The sequence below is a fragment of the Drosophila santomea genome, chromosome 2L (genome assembly GCF_016746245.2).
Source record: "Drosophila santomea strain STO CAGO 1482 chromosome 2L, Prin_Dsan_1.1, whole genome shotgun sequence".
Lineage (NCBI taxonomy): Eukaryota > Metazoa > Arthropoda > Insecta > Diptera > Drosophilidae > Drosophila > Drosophila santomea.
Window position 1 is genome coordinate 19032490 of NC_053016.2, and position 27642 is coordinate 19060131.

The 27642-nt window shown below is 47.5% G+C and overlaps 1 protein-coding gene across 25 annotated transcripts in view; it reads left to right on the forward strand.

Annotated features, from left to right (window-relative positions):
• The first annotated feature begins 984 nt into the window (after positions 1-984).
• Positions 985-27642, forward strand: part of LOC120446604 (sorbin and SH3 domain-containing protein 1) — a 29861-nt gene continuing 3203 nt past the window's right edge. For 2 of the 25 annotated variants that reach the window (XM_039627820.1, XM_039627829.1), the window contains exons 1-13: positions 11921-12073; positions 12249-12320; positions 16469-16858; positions 17426-17524; positions 17710-17849; positions 17948-18020; positions 18223-18255; positions 18688-18841; positions 18921-19041; positions 19367-19399; positions 19818-19870; positions 19948-20126; positions 24569-24667. In XM_039627820.1, the coding sequence (XP_039483754.1) occupies positions 12064-12073; positions 12249-12320; positions 16469-16858; positions 17426-17524; positions 17710-17849; positions 17948-18020; positions 18223-18255; positions 18688-18841; positions 18921-19041; positions 19367-19399; positions 19818-19870; positions 19948-20126; positions 24569-24667 (1456 nt within the window). In that variant the 5' untranslated portion in view covers positions 11921-12063. Of the gene's footprint in view, positions 8695-9308; positions 9775-11123; positions 11331-11920; positions 12074-12248; positions 12321-16468; positions 16859-17425; positions 17525-17709; positions 17850-17947; positions 18021-18222; positions 18256-18687; positions 18842-18920; positions 19042-19366; positions 19400-19817; positions 19871-19947; positions 20127-20503; positions 24338-24568; positions 24668-25212; positions 25979-27642 lie in introns of those variants that run through there. The other 23 variants (XM_039627714.2, XM_039627722.2, XM_039627645.2 and 20 more) reach the window with 23 other exon arrangements.

Genomic DNA, 27642 nt, shown 5'->3' on the forward strand with positions numbered 1-27642 from the left:
TGACGCAATAGGTCGAACTTGGTGTAGTGGCAGTGCTACCACTGTTATTGGCGTAAACGTTGGCAATTACGCGCCAACTTTGGCACTTGGATGCGACACGGCACTGAGATCATTATTCGGTTTTAGAATGTTTTAGAATGTGCCGGCGAGATAACAGAATGAGGCCCACAGTGCGACGGAGACAGTGGGTCGGCGGACTTTTGGCGGCGTTCTCTTTTTATGCACTTGCAGTTCAGTTGGCTCACGTACGCGGCCTTTGATGCAACGCCTTTTCGCCGATGCCGACGATTAGCAATTAATTGGGAATTAAATTGTGAGGACGTGACGTCAGAGCGGGTTCGATGTTCTTGTGGGGCGATTCATAAACTCATTTACTAAGCTCATTGTTTGTGTTAATACGCTACGTGTGTGTGTGCGTGTGTATCTGTGTGCTTGTTGTGTAAAAGGCAAACAAACAATAAGCAGGAGGAGAGCGGGAAACAGACATGTGCTCAGCTCGTTATGGGAGAACAAAACGCTCGGCGCTGCCCAAATAAATAAGCAAAGCGTAAACATGACAGCACCGAGACTCTCAAAAATCTATGCTAATTAGCAGCAATAACAACAAAGGCGAAGAGTGTATCTATGTATCGAGAGAATGTATCTCGAACCCATACCCATACGCAAATGGCCCCAACAACATACATAAGTGCAAAGCCAACAAATCGGCAGGCAGCCAAACACTTGGAATACACTCAAAAATCGAAAAATAACAAAATGTGAATGTTCCGAGAATGGAGAGTGTGGCTAGAAGCAAACATTCGTAAGATCACAGTGAACGGAAAACTTAAAGAGGAAAATTTTTTAAATTCACTGATAATTTCACTTCATAATTTAAGTATACCGATTTAAAATAGATCTTAATTATGAGTTAAAAACTCTAGAAATCACTTGTTTTGAAACTTTACGACTCAATCCCTTTTAAACCTTATGAAAGGCCTTTATGAAAGGCTTCTTTTGATGACCATCTATGATCCATCTTTAAATATCAAAGTTCCGTTTCTAATTATTTCCCAAGAAGGCATCTTCCTCACTGCATTCAGCGCCACAAAGAATTCCATCAATTCCATTTAAAGCAAAACTTTTCGCAAGGCACCCCACGTTCTTTATCAAAAAATGCAAAATTTATCAGCGATAGCCCAGAAAAGATAACTAAAATGTGTGGTGTTCTACAGCAAATATGGCGAGGCGCAGAAATCAATTTCGAATTTGTTGATATTACGGGGCAAGAAAAACAGAAAATAGAAGCCACTACAGTGGATTCACAGATATAGATAGCGGCTACTTGGATGTTCGTACGTCAGTGATTCAGGCAACTTGTCGGGGCCAAACGGAAACCGAAACCAATTGAGAATACACATTAAGTGAGTGGGTTTGTGAGGAGGGGAAGTGACCGTTTTAGTGGACCCTAATTGGTATCCCCGTGTCTGTCACACTGTGCAGAAATTGCATAATGCCCGGGCCAAAACCCCCCATCACGTGTCTGGGTCGTCTGGCACCTGACAGACCCACAAAGATACTTCAGTTTAGATTGGTTCTAGTCGGAGGAAGTTAATGGAGATGATGGGGCTGTGGGCCAGACAGAACAAGAGAAATTGAAAGCCATTAAGTACCTTTAAAAATAAAAGCGGAATACTACTAACCGCATGGCCCACTAGGATGATGCATGGGAGAGCTATATATATGCGCGTGGATATAGGCTGCTTCAATTATTCAAGAGTACACCGAAAGCAGAGACTTGTGACCACAAAAATCTAAGAAATTACGCACGAAAAATATCTTTAAAATGCCATAAGTTGTATATAGATACACAGCCAGCGCAGACTCATCAGATACACCGACACACTCGTCGGCCATAAGATACATACATATAAGCAAACTCTAACTGTGGCAAACTATTTCCGTATTGAGTTCTCTTCTTAATGCCCTGCATTGGGCCATATTGGGCATATTGCAAGAAAGTTCTTAGGATCAAGCACTTAAAGAATTAAACAATTTAAATGGTTGGAAAATATTTTCTCAGATTTTTTTGACCTCTAAATACTTTATTTTCCCTTAATGTCTTACATCTTTCATTCCTGAACATTTATCAACCGAAATTCAAGACAAAAATGTGGTTGGGACATTTAAAAAAATTTATTTTTGAAAGCATATATTCGTTAGCTTAAATTCCACAAACAAATTATGTACGGGTTCCAAAAACATTTTCTAATATTTATGGATGCGCCAAATATATTTTCGAACCGAGCGTTTCTTTTCTGCTCGTCGGACTTTATGAGTTTGTTTGGCTTGTGGAAATTGCATTGACCTAGAAGTCATATTGTTGTTTTCTCGGTCTCCTGGGTATTTTGATGTCTTTGAAATACCCTGCATTCTGGTTCTGTTTTGGCTTTGCACATTTCTCTCCCGCTCTCCGACTTTCTGTTTCTCCGTATGTATTGTGAACATGAGCATCGTTATGAATTCCCCGATTTTCCATTTTGTGTGTATATTTTCAAATACTTGCCACTGTGCATCCGAATCGGGCTGTCTGTAAAAATGTGTGTGAGTGGGAGACTGGGGATCTGGCTCCCGGCTGAAATCGTGGCAAGCCCACGGCCCATTCCTTGTCCGTCGGTCGCCAGCGCCACGAGGAACGGGAAGCGCGATCTTAAAAAATATTTAAAAAATTGTTCACCCCGTGTCAGCTGCTCAAATCGAACATACCCTCGAAACGAGAGCGAAAGTTCAGTATTCAAAACGCAATTTAATTTGGCCAAAACAGTTCGAGGCAATCGGAGACAAAGGCGCGATCTCGGCAGCGAAAAATCAACCTGAAAGCATAACGATTTCGGACGCGTGCCAGGCGGTGGGCGGTGTACGGTGGGCGGGGTGGCGTAGACGCCGGCAGCGGCTGCGACGTCGCTGTTTTTTATGATTTTCCGCTGGTAGTGCTCGTTTTTATTTTTTATTTTCTTTTTTTCGATTTTGCCGGCTGTCGTCGTGAGCAGAATGCCGCCGGCTCTCGGTTCTGGTTCTCAGTTCAGTTCTGTTTGAGTTTCTGGCGACGAGTGACACACACAGAGGGAACTAGAAATAAACGACACCGAAAAACGAAACAACACTTAGTTGTACTGTAGATTCTGGCTGATTAAGAAACACGAAACACGAAGCACAAAGCACTCACACACACATATCTCACACACAAGGAAAACTGCATTAGTTCAGATCGAGCGAAAGTGCTGTAGACGATGCCCAATAACCGCAATCGTAATCGCAATCGCAATCGCAACAAACGCAATCGAAACCAAAACCAAAACCAAAATCAGAATCCGAGCCAAAACGAAAACAATCAGCAGCAGGCAGACGGGGTGGAGGATCGGGAGGAGCAGCAGGACTTCCAGACTCAGATCGCAGTAGCACAATCTTCCTTCTCCGTAGATGATAATGGAAATTCTGGCAGCGTTTCAAATGGGCCAACGGAAAACAGCGAAGAGGTGACGAACACTCTTGAAAAAACCGAAAAAATTGAGGAAATATCCGAGCAACCAGCAACAGTCATCCAACAAGAAGCAGATTTAAAGGCAGAAATGGGTGCCAAAAACTCAAAACACCGCAAGGAAAAGTCCGATAAGCAGGCGTCTAATGGAAATGCCGAAGAGCAGGTGCGTCCACCTCCCACCATTATAAGAAGGCCACCCGGCAGCCCCCGACAAGCCAAGGTCATAGTTCATCGAATCGTAAGGGAAGAGGACAAGGCCAATGGTACAGATCTATCTCCAGAGCCACCCAAAGTAGTGACACCTAAGGAGCAGCACTTGGAGGTCAAGGATTTAAAGGAGCAGCTACCCGATGCACATCAGGAAGTTGAAACTAAGCAAGAACAAGAAAATGAAAAAGGTCAAAAGGAACTTCCGGAATCTAGTCATCTTTCGGAGGATGCAAAGCAGAAACTTGTCGAAGTTGAAAATAATCGACAAGTTTACGATGAAGTGGACTACTTGAGCGATGAGACCATTGAAAAGAATCCAAAAGAAGCGCAACATGATCCGAAGGAACAGGAGCAATATGTGTTGCAACTCGAAAAGGCTATGAAATTTGTAGAAAATGCACATCAGCAACACGTTGCTGCCATCCAAAGTTATCAAAAACAAAGCGACACGGAGCCAAACGCACAGCAACAGGAGCAAAATGAAGTACAGCACCCGCAGGAATCAACTGAAGCACCTCCACAACCGGTTGCTGTTCCACAAGTCCTTAAAGATACCCATAAGAAGGAAGAGCAACAGGAACCCATTTTAAATAATGCCCAACAGCAAAATGGAGAGATTGCACGGAAATCCAAAAAGGAATTCCAAATAAAAGTTGAGTTTCAAGCCGAGGATTCTCGTTTCCAGCAGCCTCCACCACTGAAGCCCACCTCCAAGGTGATTATCCATCAGATACACCTGGAAACCACCGACGAAGAGAAAAATGCTAAGCCCACTTTCGAGGAGATCAGCAGCACTACCGGTTCTCTGGCCGGAACCCTATCTCCACCACCCCGTTATTTAGTGGAGTCTCCGAAAAACGTGTCAAGTGGTCAGTTTGCGCGCTTTTCGCGCGATGTGCAAATCCAGGAGCTGGAACTGAACAGCGACTGCAGCTCCGGGGAATTCAATTCCCTGCAGTCGCCGCTGGTTTGCGAAGTAGACTCGGAATCAGAGGGATCTGTAGCCGTGGGACCGGAACGATCGCCGTCGGATCAGCAGGTGCCGTCCAGCAGCCGAGTGGAGCAGCAGGAGCAGCTGCGCCAGAAACGTGCCCAAAAACGGAACGCTTTGGAGTCGCACTTCCTGCCGCAGTTGCTCAATCCCCGCTATCTGGACAGCATCCTAGAGGAGAACGAATGGAGAAACTCCACTGCCTCCTCTGGCGGAAGCGATCAGACGGGGATCCGCACGCCCAAGCTGAACGAGACCTTTCCCAGGAGTCAGTTGGACTTCAGCCGCAGGCACAAGCGGAGGGAGGAGGCCCCGTCGCCTCTTAAGCTCGAAACTAGACTGCTGGAGGACTCCACCGACCTGGAGAGCTGCACCCGACTGCAGAGCACCCTGTCTCCCCAGTCCGAGGATGCGGAGCTAGTTTACCTGAGCTCCTCGGCCTCCAGCAGTGTCTCTGACCTCATGGAACTAGAACTTGAACAGGCCGCCGCCTTGGCGGAGAGGGCCCTTGTGGACTTGGATACGGATGCCAGCCGGTTGATTGCTCGGCCGGATGATGAGATGAGCAGCACCAGCACCACCACGGCAGACAGGAGCGAGACGGAAGCGGAAACGGAAACAGAGACGGAGAGAGAGGGCGAGCAGAGTCGTGAGAGCACACCTGTTAACGCCAACCCGACGCTCGCCAGTTCGCAGTCTTCGCTGCTGAGCGCCCCAACGCCGACGCCGACGCCGACGCCCACTCCCGCCGATCGCGAACAATTAGCAAAAGATACAAATGTATCTGGCGGATCGACTATTAGTTTCGGGGCAGCATCGCCGCTAGCGGCCACGCGCGAGGAGTTCGTTCGCAACATGGACAAAGTGCGCGAGTTGATCGAGATGACGCGGCGCGAACAGGAGCAAGGTGAACTACCGCGATCGCCGTCGCCGCCGCCCGTTCCCCCGCCTCCCGCCTCCGTGCCACCCTACAGTCCCGAGTCCTCCTCGTTCCACCTAGCTTCCTTGCAGCTGAAGCGGCAGGAGTCGAACGACTCCCACTGCTCCGACAGCACCACCCACAGCCAATGCACGGCCATCAACCTGGCCAGTCCCCCACCGCCACCCACCGCTCAGCCACCCACACCGCCACTCAGACAAAAGCCCGCACCACCACCCGTACCGCCACCCGTATCACCACCCGCACCACCCACTCCCCAATCAGAGCCAGAGCTTTCAGTTGCAGATTCGGTTGCGAATGCGGATGCAGATGCAGTGGCCGACACGGATACGGATGCCATAAAGAAGCTGCGCCTGCTGTGCACCGAGCAGTTGGCTTCCATGCCCTATGGCGAACAGGTGCTCGAGGAGCTAGCCAGTGTGGCCCAGAACATAGCCGATCAGTCCCAGAGCAAGATGCCCTATCCCATGCCCCAGCTGCCGCATATCAAGGAGCTGCAGTTAAACGCCAATGAGACCAAGTCCACATCCGCCTGGCTGGGTCTGCCCACCCAGTCCGATCCCCAGGTATTGGTCTGCCTGTCACCCGGCCAGAGGGATTTGGTAAACACCCAGACCCAGCCGGATGACCTGCTAGATGCCCACCAAAAGTTCGTGGAGCGTCGGGGGTACCATGAGTTGTCCAAGGCCCAGGTTCTCGAGCAGGACCACCAGCAGCAGCAGAGCGAGATGCTCAAGACGGCGGCCATGATGCGCGAGTTGCGCAAGAGCCTCTCGCCGACGGCGCCCCCTGTCCCTCCCCCGCCGGTACCGTTGAAGAGCGCCGAAACGGCGGCCAAGGCGACCGCTCATGAAAACGCCAAGAGAGATGACGCAAGCGAACAAAAGCAGAAGATCACAGAATGCGAATCGTCATCGCTTGAAAATAAACCAAGGCGAGCAGCTGATCTTGGTGCCCAGCAGTCGGCAGAGCACCGCCAGAGCAGCAGCACCACCACCTCCAGCCACAAAGCGACCACAGAGACCATGTCCAGTGACACCGCCAAGTTTCCCACGCTGGATAGCATGGAGAGTGAGCTGGCCAGGATGTTCCCCCAGCACAGGGGCGACATTTTCGAGGAGCAGCGCAAGCGGTTCTCCAACATCGAGTTCCCCAGCCATCAGCCTGTCAGTCAGACCAAGCGGTACTCCAACATCGAGACGAGTAGCTTCGAGTCCAAGAAACGTTTGGAGAATGGTCAGGTAGTCTACGATGTGAGCACTTCCAGTCATGAGAAGAAGGAGCAGGGCGATCCACCCAAGGACCAGCCCGCACCGCCTGTTCCCCCGCCGCCAATTATGTCAGCAACGAAATTAAACGGCAACACTTTCATTGATGGAGGCGTGGCGCCCAAAAATAGCCAGTCGTCGCGAGAGAACGGTAGTGGCAGCGGCAACGGCACGTATGAGGAATTTCGGCAGCGTGCCAAGGCCGCTGCGGATGCTTTTGGAGAGCAGCGGGAGCAGCAAAACGGGCTGGATCAAGACCGCGTGTTCAAGGACTTCGATAGGCTGTCCCAGCAGATGCACGCCGAGCTGCAAAGCACACGGGAAAAGCGGGAGAAGTCGGCTTCCATGTACGATCTCAGTGGCTTCACTCGCCCCGCGACTGGTCATCCGAGACTAGATGAGTTGCAGCAGAGAAGACATGCCCACATGCAGGAGTTGGAAAGGGAAATAGAGCGGTCGGCAAAGTCGCGACAGGAGCGAATGTCCTCGGTACCGCGACAAATGGAGGCCACACCACCTCGAACTCATGAGATTCCCATTGAGCTGGAGCCACGTTCCCGACGCGCAGAGTCCCTGTGCAATCTAAATGAGCCACCACCACGTCCGCATACCACCGTGGGTCACTATAACCATCAGGGGGCTCAGGATGACTGGTCTAGGTATGCCAACGATTTGGGATACTCGGAGAACATAGCACGACCCTTTGCCAGGGAGGTGGAGATTTGTTATCAGCGCCAGAATCAGAGAACACCACATGGCATTAGGGCTCCCCGCCTCTCCGCCAGCACCAACGATCTGAGCAGCTCTAGTCAATATAGCTACGATACCTTCAACGCCTACGGAGGCAGAAGGACCCATGCCCCCATGTTGAACCAGGCGCAACAGCAACAACGACCTCATTACGGCAGTTGTTACTCCATGATCGAGAGGGATCCCAATCCCAGGTACATTAGCACCACCTCGCGAAGAGGCGTGAGTCCAGCACCGCCACCAGTTGCATCTCCGCAACAGCAGCAGGTGCCACCACCTGCCTACGATCGCCAGCAGAGGAGATCCTCGCTGCCGAGGGAATTGCATGAACAGCAGTTGAAGTACATACTATCCAAGGAGGAGGAGCTCAAGTTTGAAGTGGAGCGATTGCAGCAGGAGCGCCGTCGTCTAATGGAGGAAATGCAGAGGGCTCCAGTCCTGCCGGCTCCTCAAAGGAGGGAGAGCTACAGGCCCGCCGCCAAGCTGCCAACTCTGAGCGAGGATGAGGTATTCCGGCAGCAAATGGCCGAGGAGTGGATGAACAAGGTGGCTGAGCGGGAAGAGCGGCGCCAGCACAAGATCATACGCATATCAAAGATTGAGGATGAGCACGATCACTCCGCGGTGGACAAGACAACCATAAGCGATGAATTCTTGGATCGGGTGAAGGAGCGCCGTCACAAGTTGGCTATGCCGGCGGACAGCGATTGGGAAAGTGGGGCGGAGTCTCAGCCCCAGCCTGCGGCCCAATCTCAGCCAGAATCGGATGTGGAAGCGCCACCAGTACGCATACTAGAGGGCCAGGCGGAGGCCAATCTCCGCCAGCTGCCACGGCACCTGCGGGAGTTCGCCAAGTTCTCCACCAGCGAACAGTTGCCAGATGGCGCCCAAATGGAGCGTCACGAGGAACAGGAGCGCAGGGAGGAGGCCACCGACAATGCGCACAGCAGTGCCACCAAGAAGACGAGCATCGTGAAGACGTACAAGGTTTCCAGGCTACCGCCTTCCGTCCAGGGTGAGTTTCCCGCCCAGTTTTCCGGGGGAAATCGCGGCCGACTTTATCGCGAACGCTCGCAAACGGCGCGGCTCGTGAGTCATAACATCCCCCTGGAACTAACCAGTAACCACAGCTCATCGCCTGACTCCGACTCCAATCCCGGTTGTGGTTCGTCCCCAGCTAAAGATTCCTCCACCCCATCCTCTATCCCATCCCTAGTACAATCTCCTACCCCAGCACCAGCACCACCGCCACCCACTGAACCATTGAATCCCTCATCCAGCACAGCTGGCGGCATCTTGGGCACGGCTTTGTTGCTGGGCTTATCCCTGCTGACCGCCTGGAACAAGTTCAGTTAGTTCACCTTTCCCACACACTCCTAAGTTGATCACACATATCAATCAAACTTGATCTTAAAAGGTATCGATATGAAGTTACTCACAAAACCATACCAAAATTCCATCCGTTAAAATCAAGTTGGTAGTAATCCTTTATCTGGTTGTTGGCCATCTCGCTCATATACTCATATACCGTAGCTACTTGGTGTTGTCCTATCTCTCTCTTTTGTATATCTCTACCTCTCTCTTCTGATTGTTTATTGTGCGCGAATTGCTCCTACTTCCTCCACACAGACGAGGCCACAGAAACAGAAACCAGGAACACCACAATCCATCAGATAAATCGCTACAGCGATCCCCAGCCGGGAAAAATCGGGGCCGGCTTGAACGAGTTTTTCGCAGGCTCACCCTTCCGAGCGAAAATCCACGAAGAGTTCGACAAGTACTGGCGAAACTTCGAGCACTCCGCCTCGAACACCTTCTAGGGCCATCCTGAACCACAATCCGAATGCTTTGACCCCTAACCCTTGACCCGGCCCCTTTCATGCGCCTTCCCCTGCAGCTGCATGCAGCATCCCCACTCTCAGCCCATGTTATATAATCAAATATAAACAAGTTACATATTTGTCCAAATTGCGTTTGTGAAACTTTGTTAAATGTTCAAAACATTGAAAATAATCTTAAAGCATTAGCAATAAAACGAAACCGAAAATTATATTTAGTGTTGTTTAATGTTTAATAAACGAAATTATTTGATTAACCACAAATTGTTTACTTGATTTGAGTATTTTCGTTGCATCCATTCGATATTCGTTGTATATATTCCGCATGCGATTCCTTTTAGTTGTGTGATGTGTCCCGCAAGAGAGAGACGATGTGCTTGAAAAAACAACTAATCCATATTTGTGTGTAGTGTAGTGTACAGATATTTGCAGACGATGGGGTTGAGAAATATCAGACATGCGTAAACAAAATGCTTGGGAAATAAATGCCAGAAATGTTAACGATCGACTCATCGTTTTGGGAAACATTTCGCATTTGAATAAACCAAACAAGCTGTTAATCAAGAACTAAAACGATATATTAATATCCCAACTGCTTTAAGTATTAGAGGTTGTCTCAATATTTATGCAGCTTATTCTTACCATTTTCCTTATTCTTTTCATCATTATTTCAATTCAGTTTGAAATTTTTTGACTATAATTTAATTTAAACTGCCTGATATTTCCACAACTTACCACATATAATTGTCTTATCTTTAGCTTAAGTCTAGATAATAAATCATTTGGCTTTGTAATCCGCAAACATTCGCTTAAGACTCAAAAGCTCAAGTGCCCAAGGGCTTAATGCGGCTTAACCCTTTCGCGGCTTTATAAAACCCCCTTCCACCCCCTCGTGATGACTTATCTGCCCCTCAAGAATTGCAATCAAGCTCAAGAAACGAGAACAAAGTAAGGAAAAGACAAGCGAAATTGCGATTAAGCGGAAATTTTAAATTAATTCCATTCAATTGCATGGACACAAAGTGCAGTCCGACAGACGATCCGTTTGTTTAAAAGAGAATTACGGAATCGGGGGCAATTGGGCTAGAGCGTCTACACAGAGAAAAATACCTATTATTGTTATCATCAATTAGAAAAAAGTGACCAATTAGTACAGTCAATTTTAGAAAAAATAAAACAGTATGGATAGTTTTTTAACAATTTTACAAAAGAAGATAAAAAGGCCTACATTTTAAAGCCCGCTATTGGGAAAATATATTTAAAAGTGGTTCTCTTCTCCAAAAAATATAAGTGCGATATTGTAATTGAGTTATTGTTATCTATGGTTCAACCGCTTTCCTCAAAGATATGGAAATCCATATAGAATTATTTTATTCATGTGAATTTAAATTTGAATTCAAATGTTAAACAATATTTTTAGTTACATTGCATTTAAAAGTGGAAAGTTATTTTTTCTTGTTCTACACGTAAATAACGAAGTACAAAATTAGATTGCAGCGATTTTTCTCTGTGTGCAAGCGAATGTGCATGCTGAAATTGGAACGGGGCAGGGGGGACGATCGGACTCCGCTAGATGGCGAAGATCTAACCGAATGCTATCGTTCAGACAGAGCCACCGCAACCGAGGAGGCGAACTCAGCGGCAACGGGAATGGGTGTCCGGCTGCGACCACGCCCACCCAAGCAGACGCGCTTCCTCCTTAATGCGCAGCAGCTGCAGCAGCAGAGGCAGCGGCGCAGCTGGTCGGAAAGCGATCTTCTCAAGGAGATCGACAGCGAACTGCAGCTGGCCAAGGGCTTCCTCTACGCGAATGGTGTGTCAGAAAACCCCAGAACGCCTCTCCACCCCCTGCTTTCGATCCACGCACCCCGCAAACCACCCCTGTGTCTAATTGTTTAACCCCTTCACGATATCTGTGCAATAATGTTAAGTTTATTGTTAGCAAAACCCACTATAAACATTGTGAACTTTGCTAGCCTGCCTGAAAGTAGGCAACTAAGTTTGCTCGTTTTTGTTTCAGCACATTGCGTATACGACGTGAAGGCTTCTCCTTGGTCACTTGCCACACTCGCCTACACATTTACACACACCTCTGAATATTTATCTTTTTATCTTTATCTACACTGTGTCCATAATTTATGACCCACTTGAGTCGAAGATCTCTCGCATTCAATGCCCAGAAGATCGCTCTTCTTGGCTTCCTCTCCTGCCACTGTCTCTGTTTACGAAAGCATAAAAAAATGGTTGTTTATACTGGGCGAAACGGAAAGAAATACGAATTTTTCATCTGAGAACGGGAACGTTCAACAAATTTGTTGTCTTGCGCTCGCACACAAATTGAGATTTTTCGGCTGGGATCTGGCTAACGAAAGTCCAAGCAACCTGCCCGAAAATTCAACCGTTTCGTAGTCGTCGTCGTGTTAAAGTCGTGTGAGCAACGCGAAGGCGCGTCAGAAAACAGAAAATAGAAAATATAGAAACGTCCGAAGTCGGAAATTTGAATTTGAATTCAAAAAAGAAGTCGCTTCTATATTTCCACAGCACAAATGGGGCAGGGTTAGTTGAGTGTTTTGTGTTCAAATTTGTTTGTGTGCCCCCAAACGTGTTGCCACTTCCGCAGTGAAAGTATCGTAAAGATACCGCACGAGCTGCACACGAAGTGAAGTGTATAAAGTGAGAAGTATTCCGATCTAAATCGCCGTTCTGGCCATTTGCAATTCAATTTTTGCAGAGCACACACAAAGCACGGCGGGCACCGCGATGTTTGCACCCAAATTCAAGGCGCGCGCGCCACCAGGTTCAGGTAAATTGTATCTGGCGGATGCGTTTGCATCCTGCAGATGCATTCACGACAAGTGTGACAAATGGCCAACATGACGTTTTCAGTGGGTTGTCTTTGATGATTTGCTGGCGAAGCCGAAGAAGACTTGAGTTGAGTAGCTCTTTCGTCGCGATTTCCAAGTTTTCCCGTCAACTTTCTACCTTTCGACTTATTCATTTTCAAATTTATTGCTCGTATTTATAGATAATTTTTTGTGTTCGCTCTTTCATTTTAGTTTTTTTTTCAGTTGGGCTGAACTTGATTTTGCCTTTGGCAGATGCGATTGTTTATTTTAAATATTTCACATTAGTTCATGTTAATTGTGCACACACCAAAAATTTCCACATGATTTAGGGAAACATTTTGGAAAATCCAAACTGGAACGAGGTGCGCCATTGCTAAATATACGGCATGACGTAAAATCCGAGGGAGAAAATGCTGTATATTTATTACAATATTTGCAATGTTCCCAATTGTTGTTCGCTATTCGTGTTAGACGCCCACACGGATGCCTTTTTTACAGTCTCCAATAAAAATGCCTGCTAAATAAGATCAACACGGAGAGCAGAGTACTCTGCCATGTCGCCATCAAGATCCATTTGATGTTATTTTGGCCAGGTCCGTTGGATCCGCCGTGGGCCATAAAACGCCTTTGAGGATTTAAGGGGCGAAGGCAAATCCATCAAACTTTCATTCCTTGATTGGCGTCATCTGATGGCATTATCTATGCTTAGGAAATTTCTATCTGCTACACATTTATTTAAAGCATTAATTTGTATGCTGTTATTTTTAACATTTTCCCCATTCTCTTTTTTTTCGGTTAAGACTTTTTATTTTGCCATGCCGAAGATTGAAAAATATAAATTTGAAGACTTTTAGTGAGTGAAAATAATTTATAGTTTGGTATAAATTCAGTTGAACTTGAACAAAACGATTCCTTTGCCTTCGCTGCTGGCCGGGAATTGGCGATTTAATTCTGTTTGATGACGTTGCCACCGTTGGGATTATCAATCTGCTGAAAAGAGATCTTAATAATAGCGATTGGAATGGCATTCATGAGTGAATAGGTGGGCAGATGGATAAATATACAGACCGTACATAAGGTGCTGGAATCCGGCTATAATTATGTGCACAATTTTATAGCTATATTACTTCATAGAGCTTGGGAAACTAATAAATCAAAGATAAATTTGGTTTTATATATATTTTGAATTTCTGATTGCTGCACACAAATACAACTAAAACAATTTTATAAAAAATAATATGTTTTATAAAATAAATAAAGTAGACGATTTATTCTTATCATAATGACTTCCCTAATCCTATTATGCGGCATCCAACTAGGGCTTTTCCAATCATTTCCGAATGAACTGCAGATATGCACTCCATAAATAATCCCAAGCGGAGGAGTTCGCGCACTATCCACGAGCCACATACAGACGTACTCCCCAGAATTCCACATAAATCAATTCAGGAAATGCTCTTAATTTGCCAGAGCCAGCCGCACCCAAGTCCATTCTCATACCCATGTCCAATTGACAGGTCGCACTCTGACTCGGAACTCCCGATCCGAACTCCCGTTTCCAATCCGTGACAGGTTGCCTAGATCCCCCGGCCACTCCTCCTGAACTATTTTCTCCATCACCTTTTGTGTGAAATTTACAAGGCCGCAGCGAGCATATGGGTTCCGCTATTGAAAAAGCATTTTACAAACTATCCAGAGTTAAAATTAAATGGTTCCCTGCAATGATTCAAACACTGAGGAAAGTGGAGGACTGGTTTCGGGATTTAATATATCTGAATAAGTTAATTTTTGTTTTATAGTTTTATAAGAAATGAATGAAAATATGGTCACGTCGATATGATATGTTGTGATGGAAAACTATTTCGCTCAATTCAAGAATTCAAATCTGTCTTTTACGATATTTTGTGTTCAGTGGAGTCCCATTAGTGTTGTTTTCCCAATAGGTTCTTATGCGCAAATCGATAAATTTGAAATGAATTGCCCCGAACAACGAAAGCCAGCGAAATGCGGCTTCTGCTCGACTGCGGGCGCTCCTTAGCGGGTGTGTCGCGCTCTCAAGTGCCACTATTAACATTTTTCCAAGCGAATTTTCGAATTTTCCGACTGATTTGTTCTAAAGCAGCAGCAGTAGTAGCGTCAGTGGCCACCGGAAGTGCCAAACCAAGTCAAGCCAAACCAATCGGCTTGGCTTTGTGTTTGGCTTTGCTTTTTGTTTTGGGTTTGCTTTTTGTCTGGCTTTGCCGAAGAGTTGTTTTGATGTTTTGTTTGTGACTTTTGTAGCTGCTTCACTGTACTCCGGCGCACACACTTCCGTTCCATTTCGCATTGCACGCATAATTGGCGTTTTCCCCTCGAGGTTCCCCTGTCTCCGGTTGATCGAGCACTGAGCAGCCAGAATGGTAATTGATCTGCTATTTGGGGACTGCGGCTATGGGGCGGAGGCTCCTCCCGTAGCCAAAACTGGGTGTGTTGTTTGGCTCTTGCCTTTGTTTCTCCTGCCCATAGCCATTCCCCTAACAGTTTCCCATTCCGAATCTGAATCCGATTCCGAATCCATCCCCATTCCCGGGCTTTTAGCTCTGCTCGACGCTGGCGAGTCACGCAAAATTCAGTTCGCCTCGAGCCGTGCGCGGAGTCAGCAACTCAATCAGCAAATCGCTCTTGAATTCCAAATCGGTGGACCATCCGTGTCCATATTCGTATCCGTATCCGTATCGGTGTCCGTAGTCGTATCGTGGAATCTGCTCAGGTAAATCCCTCAGATTTAAGCGACTAATCTGAGTGACTCAGAGGATCTCAGTGTGTGCGAGTTTGATTGACATTTGCAAGCAGAAATTTCCTTTTGATTCGATTGTATAATTCAATTAAGTGCTGATTGAATAAAGACGTCAGCGCGCCCACATACGAATCACCAGCATCAGCACCACCTCACCACCTCACCACCTCCCCTAACAGTTTCTACCAACACCCACTTCGCCTGTGAAACCCAAGAAATCCGCTAACGAATTTAGAGGCAGCACCACTGCTCCTCGGCAAAATGCGTGTCAATGTCTCGAAGGCAATGCGCCTAGGGCATCGCTATATCTATGTGTATCCGAGTCTTTAAATGTGTCTGTACTCTCGCGTTGCTTGTTTGTGGTTTTTGTTTTTTACAGGTGGCAAATAAATCTGTAGAACGAAAGTTCTTGGCTAGAGCCAATGCAAAGCTGCACAGACGTTGCGAGGGTTAGTTGACAATAAACAAGATAATGCTGGCTAAGAAAAGTCACAATTGAAGGCAATTTGTTCCAATTATGCAAAAGACTATACGACATTCTTTTGTGGATTAAATTGGTTAAATACCAGTCAAAATGGATGATATGTTTCAAACTGTATGACCATTAGACATTTCGTTGAATTTGTGATCACAAATCACATTTATCATATTTAGGTTTCTCAAATCCAAATGTTTCTAATGTGCTAATCAAGTTTTTGAAAGCTTAAAATGATTTATTACCATTATAATATAAAATGCATAATAATTGTTTATGGGCATTTCCTAGTTTTGTTGGTAATCAGTTTTAGAGCTAAGTCGATATTTAAAAGAAAGGTTTTCAGTGTAATGGGAACCTCAGTATCACACCTCGCCCAGTTCTTTAACGGTCGGGAATATAAATTTATTTTATTTTCCTGCATATGTGTGTGTTTTGTGAATGCTAAACATGCGCCAAATGCGATGACTCATTCCATCCGTGTGAGAGGAGCGTCAGTGTGCGTATATGTGTCTGTGCTTGTGTGAGTGTGCCTATGTGTGTTGGCCAAATTTTGAATGGCTGCCAAATGGCGGCTTCCTCGGTCGCCGTCGTATTAATTATGGCTGTTCCCCGTCGCTGTGTTTGTTTGTTAATTTGTCTCCGCTCGGCTTGTTGACTGCCCAAAAAGCTATTTTCGAGTAGATCTGCGGTTTAAGCATAGTCAGCCAGCATAAACTTGTTGACAAGTGTAAATGTCGGGGCTGAAAACTCAATCTCTGAACTCGCCGGCGCCCCTGAAAATGTCACCAGCCACATGAAAGACCAAAGACCACCGCCCACACTAGCTCACCCTTTTAAAAAACTTTCGACAGGCGTGTGGACACCTTACGGTTCCAGCGGCGATCTAAATCAATCGGGCACCACATCGGCCACGCCCCCTCCCCCGCCGCCGCCCTCGCTGCCCGTTTGGACGCCACAACCGTCACCGGTGCTAAGCGGACGCAAGGAGTTCCGTCCGGTCCGTTTCGAGTCCCCCACTCTGCCCCGTCGCTATACGGCGCAGCAGCACCAACAGCAGCAACAGAAGACGACGACTACAATCCCGCCGTGGTCCAGTACGGAGAACGGAGAAGGTGCCCCACCACCCACCGCACTAGCCTCCCTCAACTCCGTGAACTCGAACTCGGACTACGCCGAAACTGACTGCTCCGGGCACTTTGGTCCCGTGGCGCCCAGTGCCAGTGTCTCCGACAAGATCAGAAGTACTATATGCATTTCGCTCCCTCTCCTCTCAGTACTTAGTCAGGTCCTTATCCAATACTCAAAGAAACTGAATTACTTAATAATAAATATTTTATACTGGGGATACCAAGGAAAGAATCTTTGATATACTTTTGTAGATAAAACGTGATATACAATTCTTAACGTCACTATTTTCTGATTTCCAAAACGATCACATTTGCTTCACGAAATATAACTTGTTTTCTATTTTGGTACAACGAAATATCAATTACCTGTTGATATTTTGGTGCGCAGTATTTGTATATAGCTGAGATGATTATTGGTATACCTGTTAAAAATCAAATTTCTAACATTACAGTGTCAATCAAATGTGATTTCCAGACTCAAAGATTTTTTATATAATGGGAAATTTAGAATTCTTTAATGGTGCAATTCTAAATTATAGAAACATATACTAGTGGATCGTAGCACCGTTATCTTTGAGCGTTGGAAAAAGTCGACTTAATGCCACCTCTGTCCCCCCCATTTCTGTCCCAAAATTCTCTCGATTTCGCTAACGATTTACCGTCGTTTACCGCCCCGAAAAGCATTCGAACGCTCTTCGTCCAACTCGGAGTTGCAGAGGCCGTTTGTGCGGCGCCAGCTGTCCGACGCCAGTCGTCCAGCCTACAGGCCCAATGAAGTCAGTAAGTATAGCCGTATATAGGGTAGGGCAAGTGACCAGGTGAAGCGAGCTCATGTCGACGCACAACACTGAATGTAGCTGTGATGTTTGTGTCCCCGTTTAACCCTTAAACCTAAAACAATAAACCGATAATCCGAGCGCCCCTAGACCTCCAAACACTAACCAAACTCCATCTGCGGTTTCCAGTCTACAAAGTCAAGCACGAGTATATGAGCGAACCGGAGACGGGCAGCGATCGTCCCCGGAAAATGGCACAGTTAGGGCGAAAGCAGTACGACGGCATCGGTCCGGTGACCAACGATGGAATGCCCATCATCCTGAGATCGGTAATGGAAGCCCCATTCACGGGGGCATGTCGGGGGTTTTGAACTCGAAGTGAGACGAATTGATACGAGTATTGTTCCTTATCCTTATCCACATGCAGGAGGTCAAGGAGCCGCATCAGCATGAATGGTACAAGCGTCTCTATCAGACCATTCACAAGCAGAAGAACGGCGGTAAATGTCACTCACTTTCCCCTTCGTCTGAAGCATTAAAACCCCTTAGTACACCACAACCCCCCATTCGTATCCCAGCTCATTCCGACTCCCAAAAAATGTCCATTCCCCAATCCTTTTAATGCTTCAGTCTGATTAGATCTCCGACTTATCTTTTCGGTGTCTTCTCGTTTCTCATTTCCCCATTCGCTTTCGCCTCAAGATGATTTCGTGATTCGCTACAAGTGTCCCAGAGGTGATTCTTTGTTCTTTGATCTATAAACTATGCTATCCCCTAGTAGCTCCTTCCTTTTAGTAGCCCGCTTTTGCCTATACATATAGACAGGGTCTAGACACCTCTAACCTTTAACACACAGAAAGCTTCATTCTATTTTGGTTTTATTTTGTTTACGTGCATGCTGTATTATTTGGTTTACCTTCATATGAGTTCTTCCATGTTCCCATGTCTAGATCATTGATCATTTGGAAGCTTCTACTAAATTTCACGACTAACCTAGTCTAAGGCCTAACTCACCAAACGAAAAGCCACAAACCAACGCTAACATCATGTACGCCAGTTCACCACAAAGACGAAGTAATGATTATGTGAAGTAGAGCTTGAGAAACCGCTTGTGCTTGTACAACTGAATACTTACCCCGACTAATCAGTTTTTCTATCTCCGATCAGCCCGTCCGTCATACAAGAGCAACGGATACGTCTCAGAGCCCGAACCCAACTACGATTCGGATTACTCCACGGTGAGGTACCGCACCCAGAATCCGCACCGTGTTCAGTCCGTCTCCTCGGCTGTCAATGTGCGCAACCTAACCCAGGACGAGAAGTGAGTCATTACGAGTATATTTTCAATGTAATCGTATTAATGGACCTTACTAATCGAATACCTGCCTATTATGTTGCAGGTTGTATGGTACTATGCCAAATCCCATTAAATCAGCGCAAAGCTCGTATAAGAATCAGCCAGGACGCATCGAGAACTATACAACAGGTCATTCATCAGTTTCCGAAAAGGAAAAGAAGGAGGTAAGTTTCACTTACGAGAACATTCACATTTCATCAGTGTGACCGAAATGCTCACTATTTTGGGACAAATCACTTCACCACCATCATTTTTAACCCACGCAAAGCAATAAGTCGTATTTGCTCAATGGAACTACTTTACTGGCCTTGTCCGCAGCACCGATCACTATTAGCTTATTGCCCAGCTCATCGACACCGCCCCGATAATACCCATCAAGCCCTTATCGGGTCCATAACCATGAAGCATTCACATTCACCACCCATAATCTGTCATTCAGATCGCCTCAAATATTCTAACTCACAGCAATTATTCTATTCACAATTCTAGTGGTGGGACGAAGTGATGGACATCTTTAACGGGGTATGATCTCTACTATATTATCTAGATTTAGTCTTAGTTAATTTACCTTCCGATTGAGCTACTCGAGACCGTTTTCCGTTGTCTAACGTGAACTAAACCGTTCCCAACTGTTTGCTTACTCTTAAATCTTTTCTTGCCTACCATTTACCGCCTACCAAAATGCCTGATCCATATCCTTCGCAAAGTGGCTTAGGGAGCATACTCGCATCCCGCGCATTATTATAGAGTTCGTCGACGAATTCGACGGCATCGGAGTAAGTTTCCCCGGACAGAATATCCATCGATCTGTCAGATATATGAAAGCGAGACAGGAATCATTGCAAAAGGCACCAGAACTACTAATAGAAGCCTCTCGACCAGTTTTATCCTTGTGTCTAAAGTAATGCTCATTCATATACTTTATCTTTTCCTCCAACAGAGTCTAGAACAATCGAAACTATCGCCATTGTACACTGAAGGTAACTTGTCCAGGTAAGCAAGCAATCTAGCTTGAACTTCATATGATTTCATGATATTATATAACCTCCATTCCTTTCCTATTTTTTCAGAGCTTTGGCCAAGGAATCCGGGTATACTAGCGATTCCAATCTGGTCTTCCGCAAGAAGGAGGTACCCGTGAGCAGTCCCCTTAGCCCCGTTGAACAAAAGCAGGCCTACAAGAGTCTCCAGGCAGGCGGAGAACCTCCCCTGCTCGGCTTCCGCAAACCAGCGCCCGAGAAACCCCGTGGTAAGTGACACACTTTGTTGGGTTTTGGGTTAGTTTTTTCCGTAGCTCTAATCTTATACTTAACATAGTCGTAAGTCGCTGGGCTATCTACTCACTAATCCTGCAAACGGTGTTGGTTCCAAGGTCTATCTTTTATACACCAAACTATTTAAGCCTTTAACCTCTTTGCCACCTATTGCCCTGGTTGTATCTCCATCACCCACAATCACTGCTCACCTGAAGTTGTATTTGTCTGCCCCTAAAGAGGCGGGCTCCACCTAAAAGAAAAAAACAAATAAAAATAAAATAGCACCACCGTTTATGGCACTGTCACAGGCACCACCGAAACAACAGAAGCCACTGGCTAATCTCAAATCCGTTTTAATGCCATCCCCAAGAAATTTTGGAGGAGTTCGAATTCATACAGATCACACCCACGCTCACAAAGATTCGTGTCAGTACCAAGGAGCTGGAAGAAGAAGTGAAACCCCTGAGAAAAGCAGTAACGCCACCGCCTGCACCACCGCCACCACCTCCCCCTCCACCTTCCCAATCCTTGACAACGAGAAGAGACAAGAAGCCCGTGAAGATGTTTTCCCAGCTTTCGAAGAATCTGCCCTCGTTCATTCCGTTGAGCAAGAAGCAACAAGTGTCCCAACAGGATGACCCACCTCCAAGGCCGCCCCACAGAAAGTCGAGCTGCACGAAGAGCACGGTGCGAGTCCTAAGCTCCGCCTCAAAGTCCAGGCATGAGCAGTGCTTTCAACCGCCGAGTGGAACTGCCCCTGGGGTATCTACCATCACCCTGCGGAAGGTGGCCACTTCGAGTTGTTCCCGTCGTGAGCCCATTTGCCGATCGAAGTCGGCGGGAGCGGTGTCCACGCTTTTGCAAACTCTGACGGCCACCAAGGAGACCCGACTCACCCGTCGGGTCCAGCAGCCGCAGCAGCAATCGCGTTTGAGGTCGTCGAGTCCTAGTAGGCGCCCCGCTCGTCTTCTGGCCCTTCGTCATTCCAGCCGAAGTCCTGTGGCCTTTGGTAGAAGCATATCGAAGGAAAGAAGCTTCGCTGAGGAAAAAAAGCGGCTGGAGAACACGCTGCCAGCTAATCGCACCAACTTTGAGGCCAGTACCAATATATTAAGGGATCCCTCCTTGAAATCCCCCCAAGAGGTGAGGGAGGCAGTGCGTTCGTATGCGACCTCACGCAGCAAGTCCTTGCCACGACTTCGTCATACTACAGTGAGCACTACCACAAGGCAGACCATGTGCTTCCCGCAGGTGCGACCCCAGACACTTTTGGATTGCGGAACTCGGTCGCTGAGGAAGTCGTCCTCGAAAACAGGAAAGGGCCAGGAAAAGAACGGATCTAATGACAGCTTGCCGAGGAGTAACTCCACCTTTTCCATTGACTCTATGGTGCGCCAGGAAATTGTGCCCATAGCACCACCCAAGACATATGTTGGCAGGTCCAGAGGATCACTTTCTAAAGCGCTGGTTCCACTCCAGAGCAGTCGAAGCGAAGGACACGTGCCAAGGAAGCGTCAGTCTGGGAAAGTTACTACTAAGCCACCACCACCAGTTACTGTCCACTCCTACAGCGAATCAGTGAGAGAGAAGACCAACTTTTGGAATGATTACAACGCCAAACAGGCCATGTCCTTGCCGCAGGAGTACAAGTTCTGTCCGGAGGATGTGTGCGATTTCGAGAGTCATACGATCCAGCAACCGTGTATCGAGGACCTTGTGTGGAAATATGAGGGCAAGGAGCAGCGTCCACCGAAACAAGTGACCGTAACGGACATCGCTCGACCTCAATCACCACAATTGAGCCAGGAGCGTCGCTTTTCGCCCACTCGAGAGGTTAGGGTGCCCCAAATCAGCCGGGAGGTGAGATCGCCATCTCGTCGTCGCATCGATAGCCTGCGTTCCAAGGACAAAGAGCAGTCCTTGGCCAGGGCTAGCAGCCTTAGCAGCGCAGATGAGCGCAAGAGAGCTACTCCAGCTCCATCGAATGGACTCTACCAATGCGGAGAGCTTGCCCACAGTGCCACTTCGTTGACTCACCTGGAACGTCATAGTCCCAGCTGTCGGTATCGTAACAATTGTGAGCGTTTTACTGAATTGAATCGCTTCTACAGCACTTTGGAGCGAGTGGGTCAGCTGGAAAGAGCCACGTCCTCCAGCAGCTTTCATCCCTTGAGGAAGGATGCTGAACACCTGGACTTTGATGAGTGGCGCCGAGTCCGACTTCATGAACGCGCTGAAAAAGAGCTGCAATATTTAGTTGGAAAGCTACAAGATGACCAAAAGCAAAGGGATCTTCACTTCCGTTCAAAAGATATAGACTCCATTAAGTGGCGTCAAGACGCCGACCAATCACTGGTTGCCAAGAAGAAGTCTGTGGAGGATCTGCGCGAAAACTTTGAGCAGTTAAATCTTCTCAGGCAGCAGCAGCAGCTCCAGTCGGAGCCAGTTCATCGCCATTGGAGACGCAACACGGTGGCTGATTTGGCCTGCAGTCTGGAGCACCAGGCCTCGGCTGAACCCGATATGGAGCGTCACTTGGACAACGACTTAGTGAGCACTTTGTCCAAGGATCAGATTAAGAAGATAACCCAGCAGCTGAACGAGATCTACTCGGGGAATCGCCAGGCTCCTGCCGTCGAAGAGCAGTATATTGTAACCGTGGAAAAGGGCTCGCGTCCAAATGGTCTGAAGGTACGTTGCAACTCCACCATCTCCAAGGATCAGCTACTGGGACCAGTTCAACGTAAGCGAGATGAACAGCAATCAAATCAGTCATTGCCTCGCTCCACTCGCAGTCAATCTCCGGTGGTGGTGGCAAGAGAAACCCGTGGCGCCATTGCAGCCAAGAATGCTGAGTTGACCTTGACGAAACCGCCGGATGTGCCACCTAGACCAAAGCCCACGCCAAGTCAGGAGGTTAAGAGCAAGCCACCGCCAAAACCGGAACTGAAAGTTGAAACTCGCGAGCCGGCCGAAGACATAAGCCAGAAGATACAGTACTTCGAGGATCGCCAGTTCGATGAGCCGCCCAAGACCATTTACCACGCTCGCGAAGACTCCTCGCCTGACGAAGCTGAGGTTATGCGACTCATCAATCAAAACATGCAGGAACGTCAGAGAGCCAGGCAACTTCATCACCACCAGGAACTGAGTAACTCCCTGACCGACTTGAGTGGCGTATTTGGGGAGCGTCCTGCGGCCCGGGTAAATTTTCAATTGCACAGCCCGCCCGACCGTCCGCCCGACGATACCGAGCTTATCAGCTTTGGGAACGGATCACCGGATCACGGAGACGGCAGTCTTGAGCTCTACTCGGACTCCTACTACCGGTCGCGCAGTCTTTCGCCCCAGTCGCAGGCCTCCGCCTGCTCCAGCTCCTACTTGCAGAGGGTGTACACCGGCGAGGTGCGAAAGATGCGTCAGCACTTCGAGAGCATTCAGCAGTCCGGCGAACAATCCCGGGAGCCATCCAATGAGCGGCGTGATTTTTTTGGGCTTAGCTCGCTGCGGAGGGCGCGCAGCGATCCCGAAATGAGTGCGGGATCCAAAGACGCCCCGGACACCGTTACGGAGGCGGTGTCCAAGGAGGATGTGCCCCGGTTAACCCATAAATTCGAGTTGAGGGCAGCCACGCCATCGCCGGAACGCGGAAGAAGACGTCTGCGAAGCGCACAGGATCGCCTAATGCCCCACATCGATATCATCAGCAAGACAGCGGCCTTGAAAAGAGAACTACCCATTCCCGTTCGATCGAGTCCCACGAGGAGCGTTAGCAGCAACAGCCATTGCTTCGAGCGTCTGAGGATGCGCTACGAGTCACCAGAGCCGCAGACCCAGAGCTATTTGTCCACCTCGCATCCGGATATGCGGGATGTCCACGACATATCCCCTCACCTTAGTGCCGACTGGGTGGCTCACAAGCACCCGAAACCGACGAAACCCAAGGACCTGCCCAAGAAGCCACAACGAGTGGTGAGGGCGAGCTCCACATCACCACCTCGACCAGCAAGGTCGCATAACCACCAGTTGAGCTCCCGGCTAACCAGCTGCATGAAGGACATCTTCGCAAACCAGAAGTTCGATCCCAACAAGCATCGTCCCAAGGCCAGATATGTTCCCGATGGTGCCGAGAACGGCAATCAGAAATCCAAAGATAGTGGCACTTTAGAGCGCCTCAAGAAGACTGCCGCTGTGACCTTTAAAGGTGATTATTGCGTACGACTTTTAGGGAGCAGTGGTTGGGGACTCCATGGGAATAATCAGGGTATGAGCCAGGGCAACTCTTCACCTTCCTGATAGTCTACTTACGCTTCGTTGGTCGCCTGATCTCGTAGATCTCGTAGAGCTAGCTGCTGCTTGTTGGGTACTCCCCCATTGGTCTTAACTATTCCAAATTATCCCTTTACTCGTCTCTTATCTGTAATCGTTGGCGCAGATCTCGACCCGAACGCGCCCCCCATTCCCCCACAGCCGCCAGTCAAGGGTCTCTCCTCCTACGATTTCCCGTACAACACCGACACAGTCGACGGATCAGGTGAGTGACGATGATGCAGGTGATCACTGTCTTTTCTAAAATGGTGCAAGAAGTAACCGAATCGTACATATTTTGGCCCGCCCTACTTGCCTAGCGCATACACTTTAATCTTGAAAAATATTTTAAAATCATTCAAAGTATAATCTTGGTATTCACTAAATACATGAAAATTCATTAACGAAATTTTGCCCAGATTAAATTCCAAATAAACAAGTTAGCTGGTCAGCTTATCATAGGCAGGACCTTTATTATATCCATTCTATTCCGCACTAAGCCAGTGTCATTCGTTGACCTTTGCTAAAAGCATTTTTACTACCGCAACGACCGGCAATTTCCGCAATTGGTGCAATTTCGCTTTGAAGGCGCGCCGTGCCTGAGTTGACCAAATTAATCGATATCTCCAATGAGAATGCCGGCCACGCGGACGGGCCTGACCTGCTTAGCTCACCCGGCCGAATCACCAAACCTCCTAAACACCTAACCACCACCCACCTGTCCGCCTGTCCGGGTGGTGGCTCTGCCCTTGTTGTTGCTGCTTCGCTGGGGGTGGCTCACCTTGCCGGTGCGAGCCTGCAGTTCGTTGGCGTTGCCATGGCCAAGTCGATGCCGTCAACAAAACAAACTCGGGAACACATACCTGTCGCGGCCGTTAGTCAGTTTCACTTTTCCGTGCCAAAAAAACGTGTCTTTCGAGCTGCGCTCGCAATAATTGCCAGTTAAATGTCTTATGCAACCGCGGCAATATGATCCACCAAACGCTGGCGCCGCACCGCAGCAAATCCTCCAGTTATTCCAAGAGCAAGGCAGTTCACTGGCGACAGAAATGGCATCGCAGCTGCGACGATTTGGAGCTGGAGGATGAGCCATTGCCGGAGCCACAGGACTTGTGGCACATCCCGGAGATTAATAAAAATCCCTGGCAAAGGCCACAGAGCAGTGGGGCTGACAGCAACATTCGTAACGCGGGCAACATCACCACTGCCACCAATGGCAACAACAACGTCTGCGACATACCGAACTGTGGCAAAATCCTGTGGATACATCGTCGCGAATACGATTATAAAAAATACGCACCTCCAAGGCCACCTTCCCCTTCGAACTACCAAGGTGTTCCGGGTGCAGGTGGCTACCACGTGGTGGGACTGCCCCTCACTCCGCAGCCCAACCAACGACAGGCCTATCTGGCCAACCAACATGCCATTGGAGCTTCCATGCCACTGCTCCTGTGGCAGCAGCAGCAGCAAAATCAGCAGCATCTGCAACAGCTGCAGCATTGGAAATATCAGAACCTGCAACATCGGTGGCCAAGCAGTTAGTATCCAGCCTAAAATCTTCACAATATTAGATAATCGGATTGGGATATGCTGCACTGACTAAGATTCTTAATCAAAACTTTTGTGTCTTCAAGAAGATACCTTATTGTAGTTGAAGAGATCTTAAGTCAATATCATCAGAAGTAGTCATTGTTATTAACTTGCTCTCGTTTTAATTTTTTTTATTCGTACATTTTGAATCTTGGTATTAGATGCCACTTTTATAAACACTTTTCTTAAGTGGCTAAAGTTTGTTCAAACTATTTCTCTACGATAGAGCCCCACAGTGAGATAAAAGAAAGTCAAGCGATCGATTGAACCCCTTCGCAGCTCCCGCCTTTCCATTCGCTTTGCACTTTCTCATTTGACTAAGCGACCTTCCTGTTTTGCACTTTCTCACGGTTTTTCTTTTGCAAAAAGGTAAAAACTCGTTATCCCCTGGGCCGCCTAAGATTGGCGCAGAGAGGTGGCCAAAAGAGAGACCAGCTTTTGGCCGCACTCCCCGCGTTTCAATGCCAAAGTCTTTGATAAAAGCTTGAAAAATAGATGCCAGGAAAAGCTTTTTACTGCTATATGATTGAGATAAAGAAGTAGTAATGTGAAGTACATTGGGCACCACTTCAATTACACAGAGACGTGGGTCTCAAGCGTATTTGCCATAGAATCTGTAGACTCGATACGTTTTTGACTAAAACGCCCAAAAAACTTGATTTGTTCCTTAAGTGTTTTTTTTAAGAAAGTCAGTTGTTCCCATATAATAGTTAAAGGAAATTTGTACAATCCTTTTTTCCCGTTGCGTAATAAAGTTACCAATATATAACCGCTCTGAACCACTGTGCCACCAATGAGCAATTCACACACCCCACTGCACCACCACCAACAACAACAATTAAACGTGAGGCGGCGCCGCCAGAAAACGGAACTTGTAGTAAAACGAACGCAGCTATCTCTGGGAATTACTCACCCGGCAGAGAGTCCAAATCGAAATCGAAATCTCTTTGACGTCGACGCGAAGCTTCGTCTTCTGGTCTTCCCTCTCTGTCTCGTCTTCTCCAGCTGTCGCTCTCCCGCTCTGTTTCCCTATATTGCTTAGCTGCCTTGGGGTCCCCATTCAATTTCGATTTCGGTTTCAGTTGAGCGCTACGCGTGCTACGGTAAAGTCGATCACTATTCTCCTTCTCCCTCTCTTTCCGCCCCTCTCTTGCCGTCTCTTTCTCCGGCTCCAGTGAAGCGCGAGCTTGTTTGTTGTTGCGCGCCGATTCTCCTCAGCTTTATCAGAGAATTGCCTCAGGCTTCGAAGCCGATTCTAGATTCTGATTGATACTCGTAGTGACTAATGAGACTAATGAGCGCTCAACGAAGAAAACAGTAAAGAAAAGCGTTTAAAAAGTTAATTGAGCGTGAAATGCGAGAAAAGCCTTGAAAAGCATATGTGTTTTTTTGTGTCCGTGTTTGTGTCTCCAGAAATGATCGAAATAGGCAACGCTTTCCAAACAGGGAGTGTAATTATAGCCAAAGTGTTCTTAATTGTGATTTATAATCCAATTTACCGAACTTACAGCTTTTGATTGCTGTCTTATTTAGAATACCCCTTTATTTAAAATATCCCATGATAAGTTATTAATATAACACATGCTACCAAGAAAGTGCTACAAATAGAAT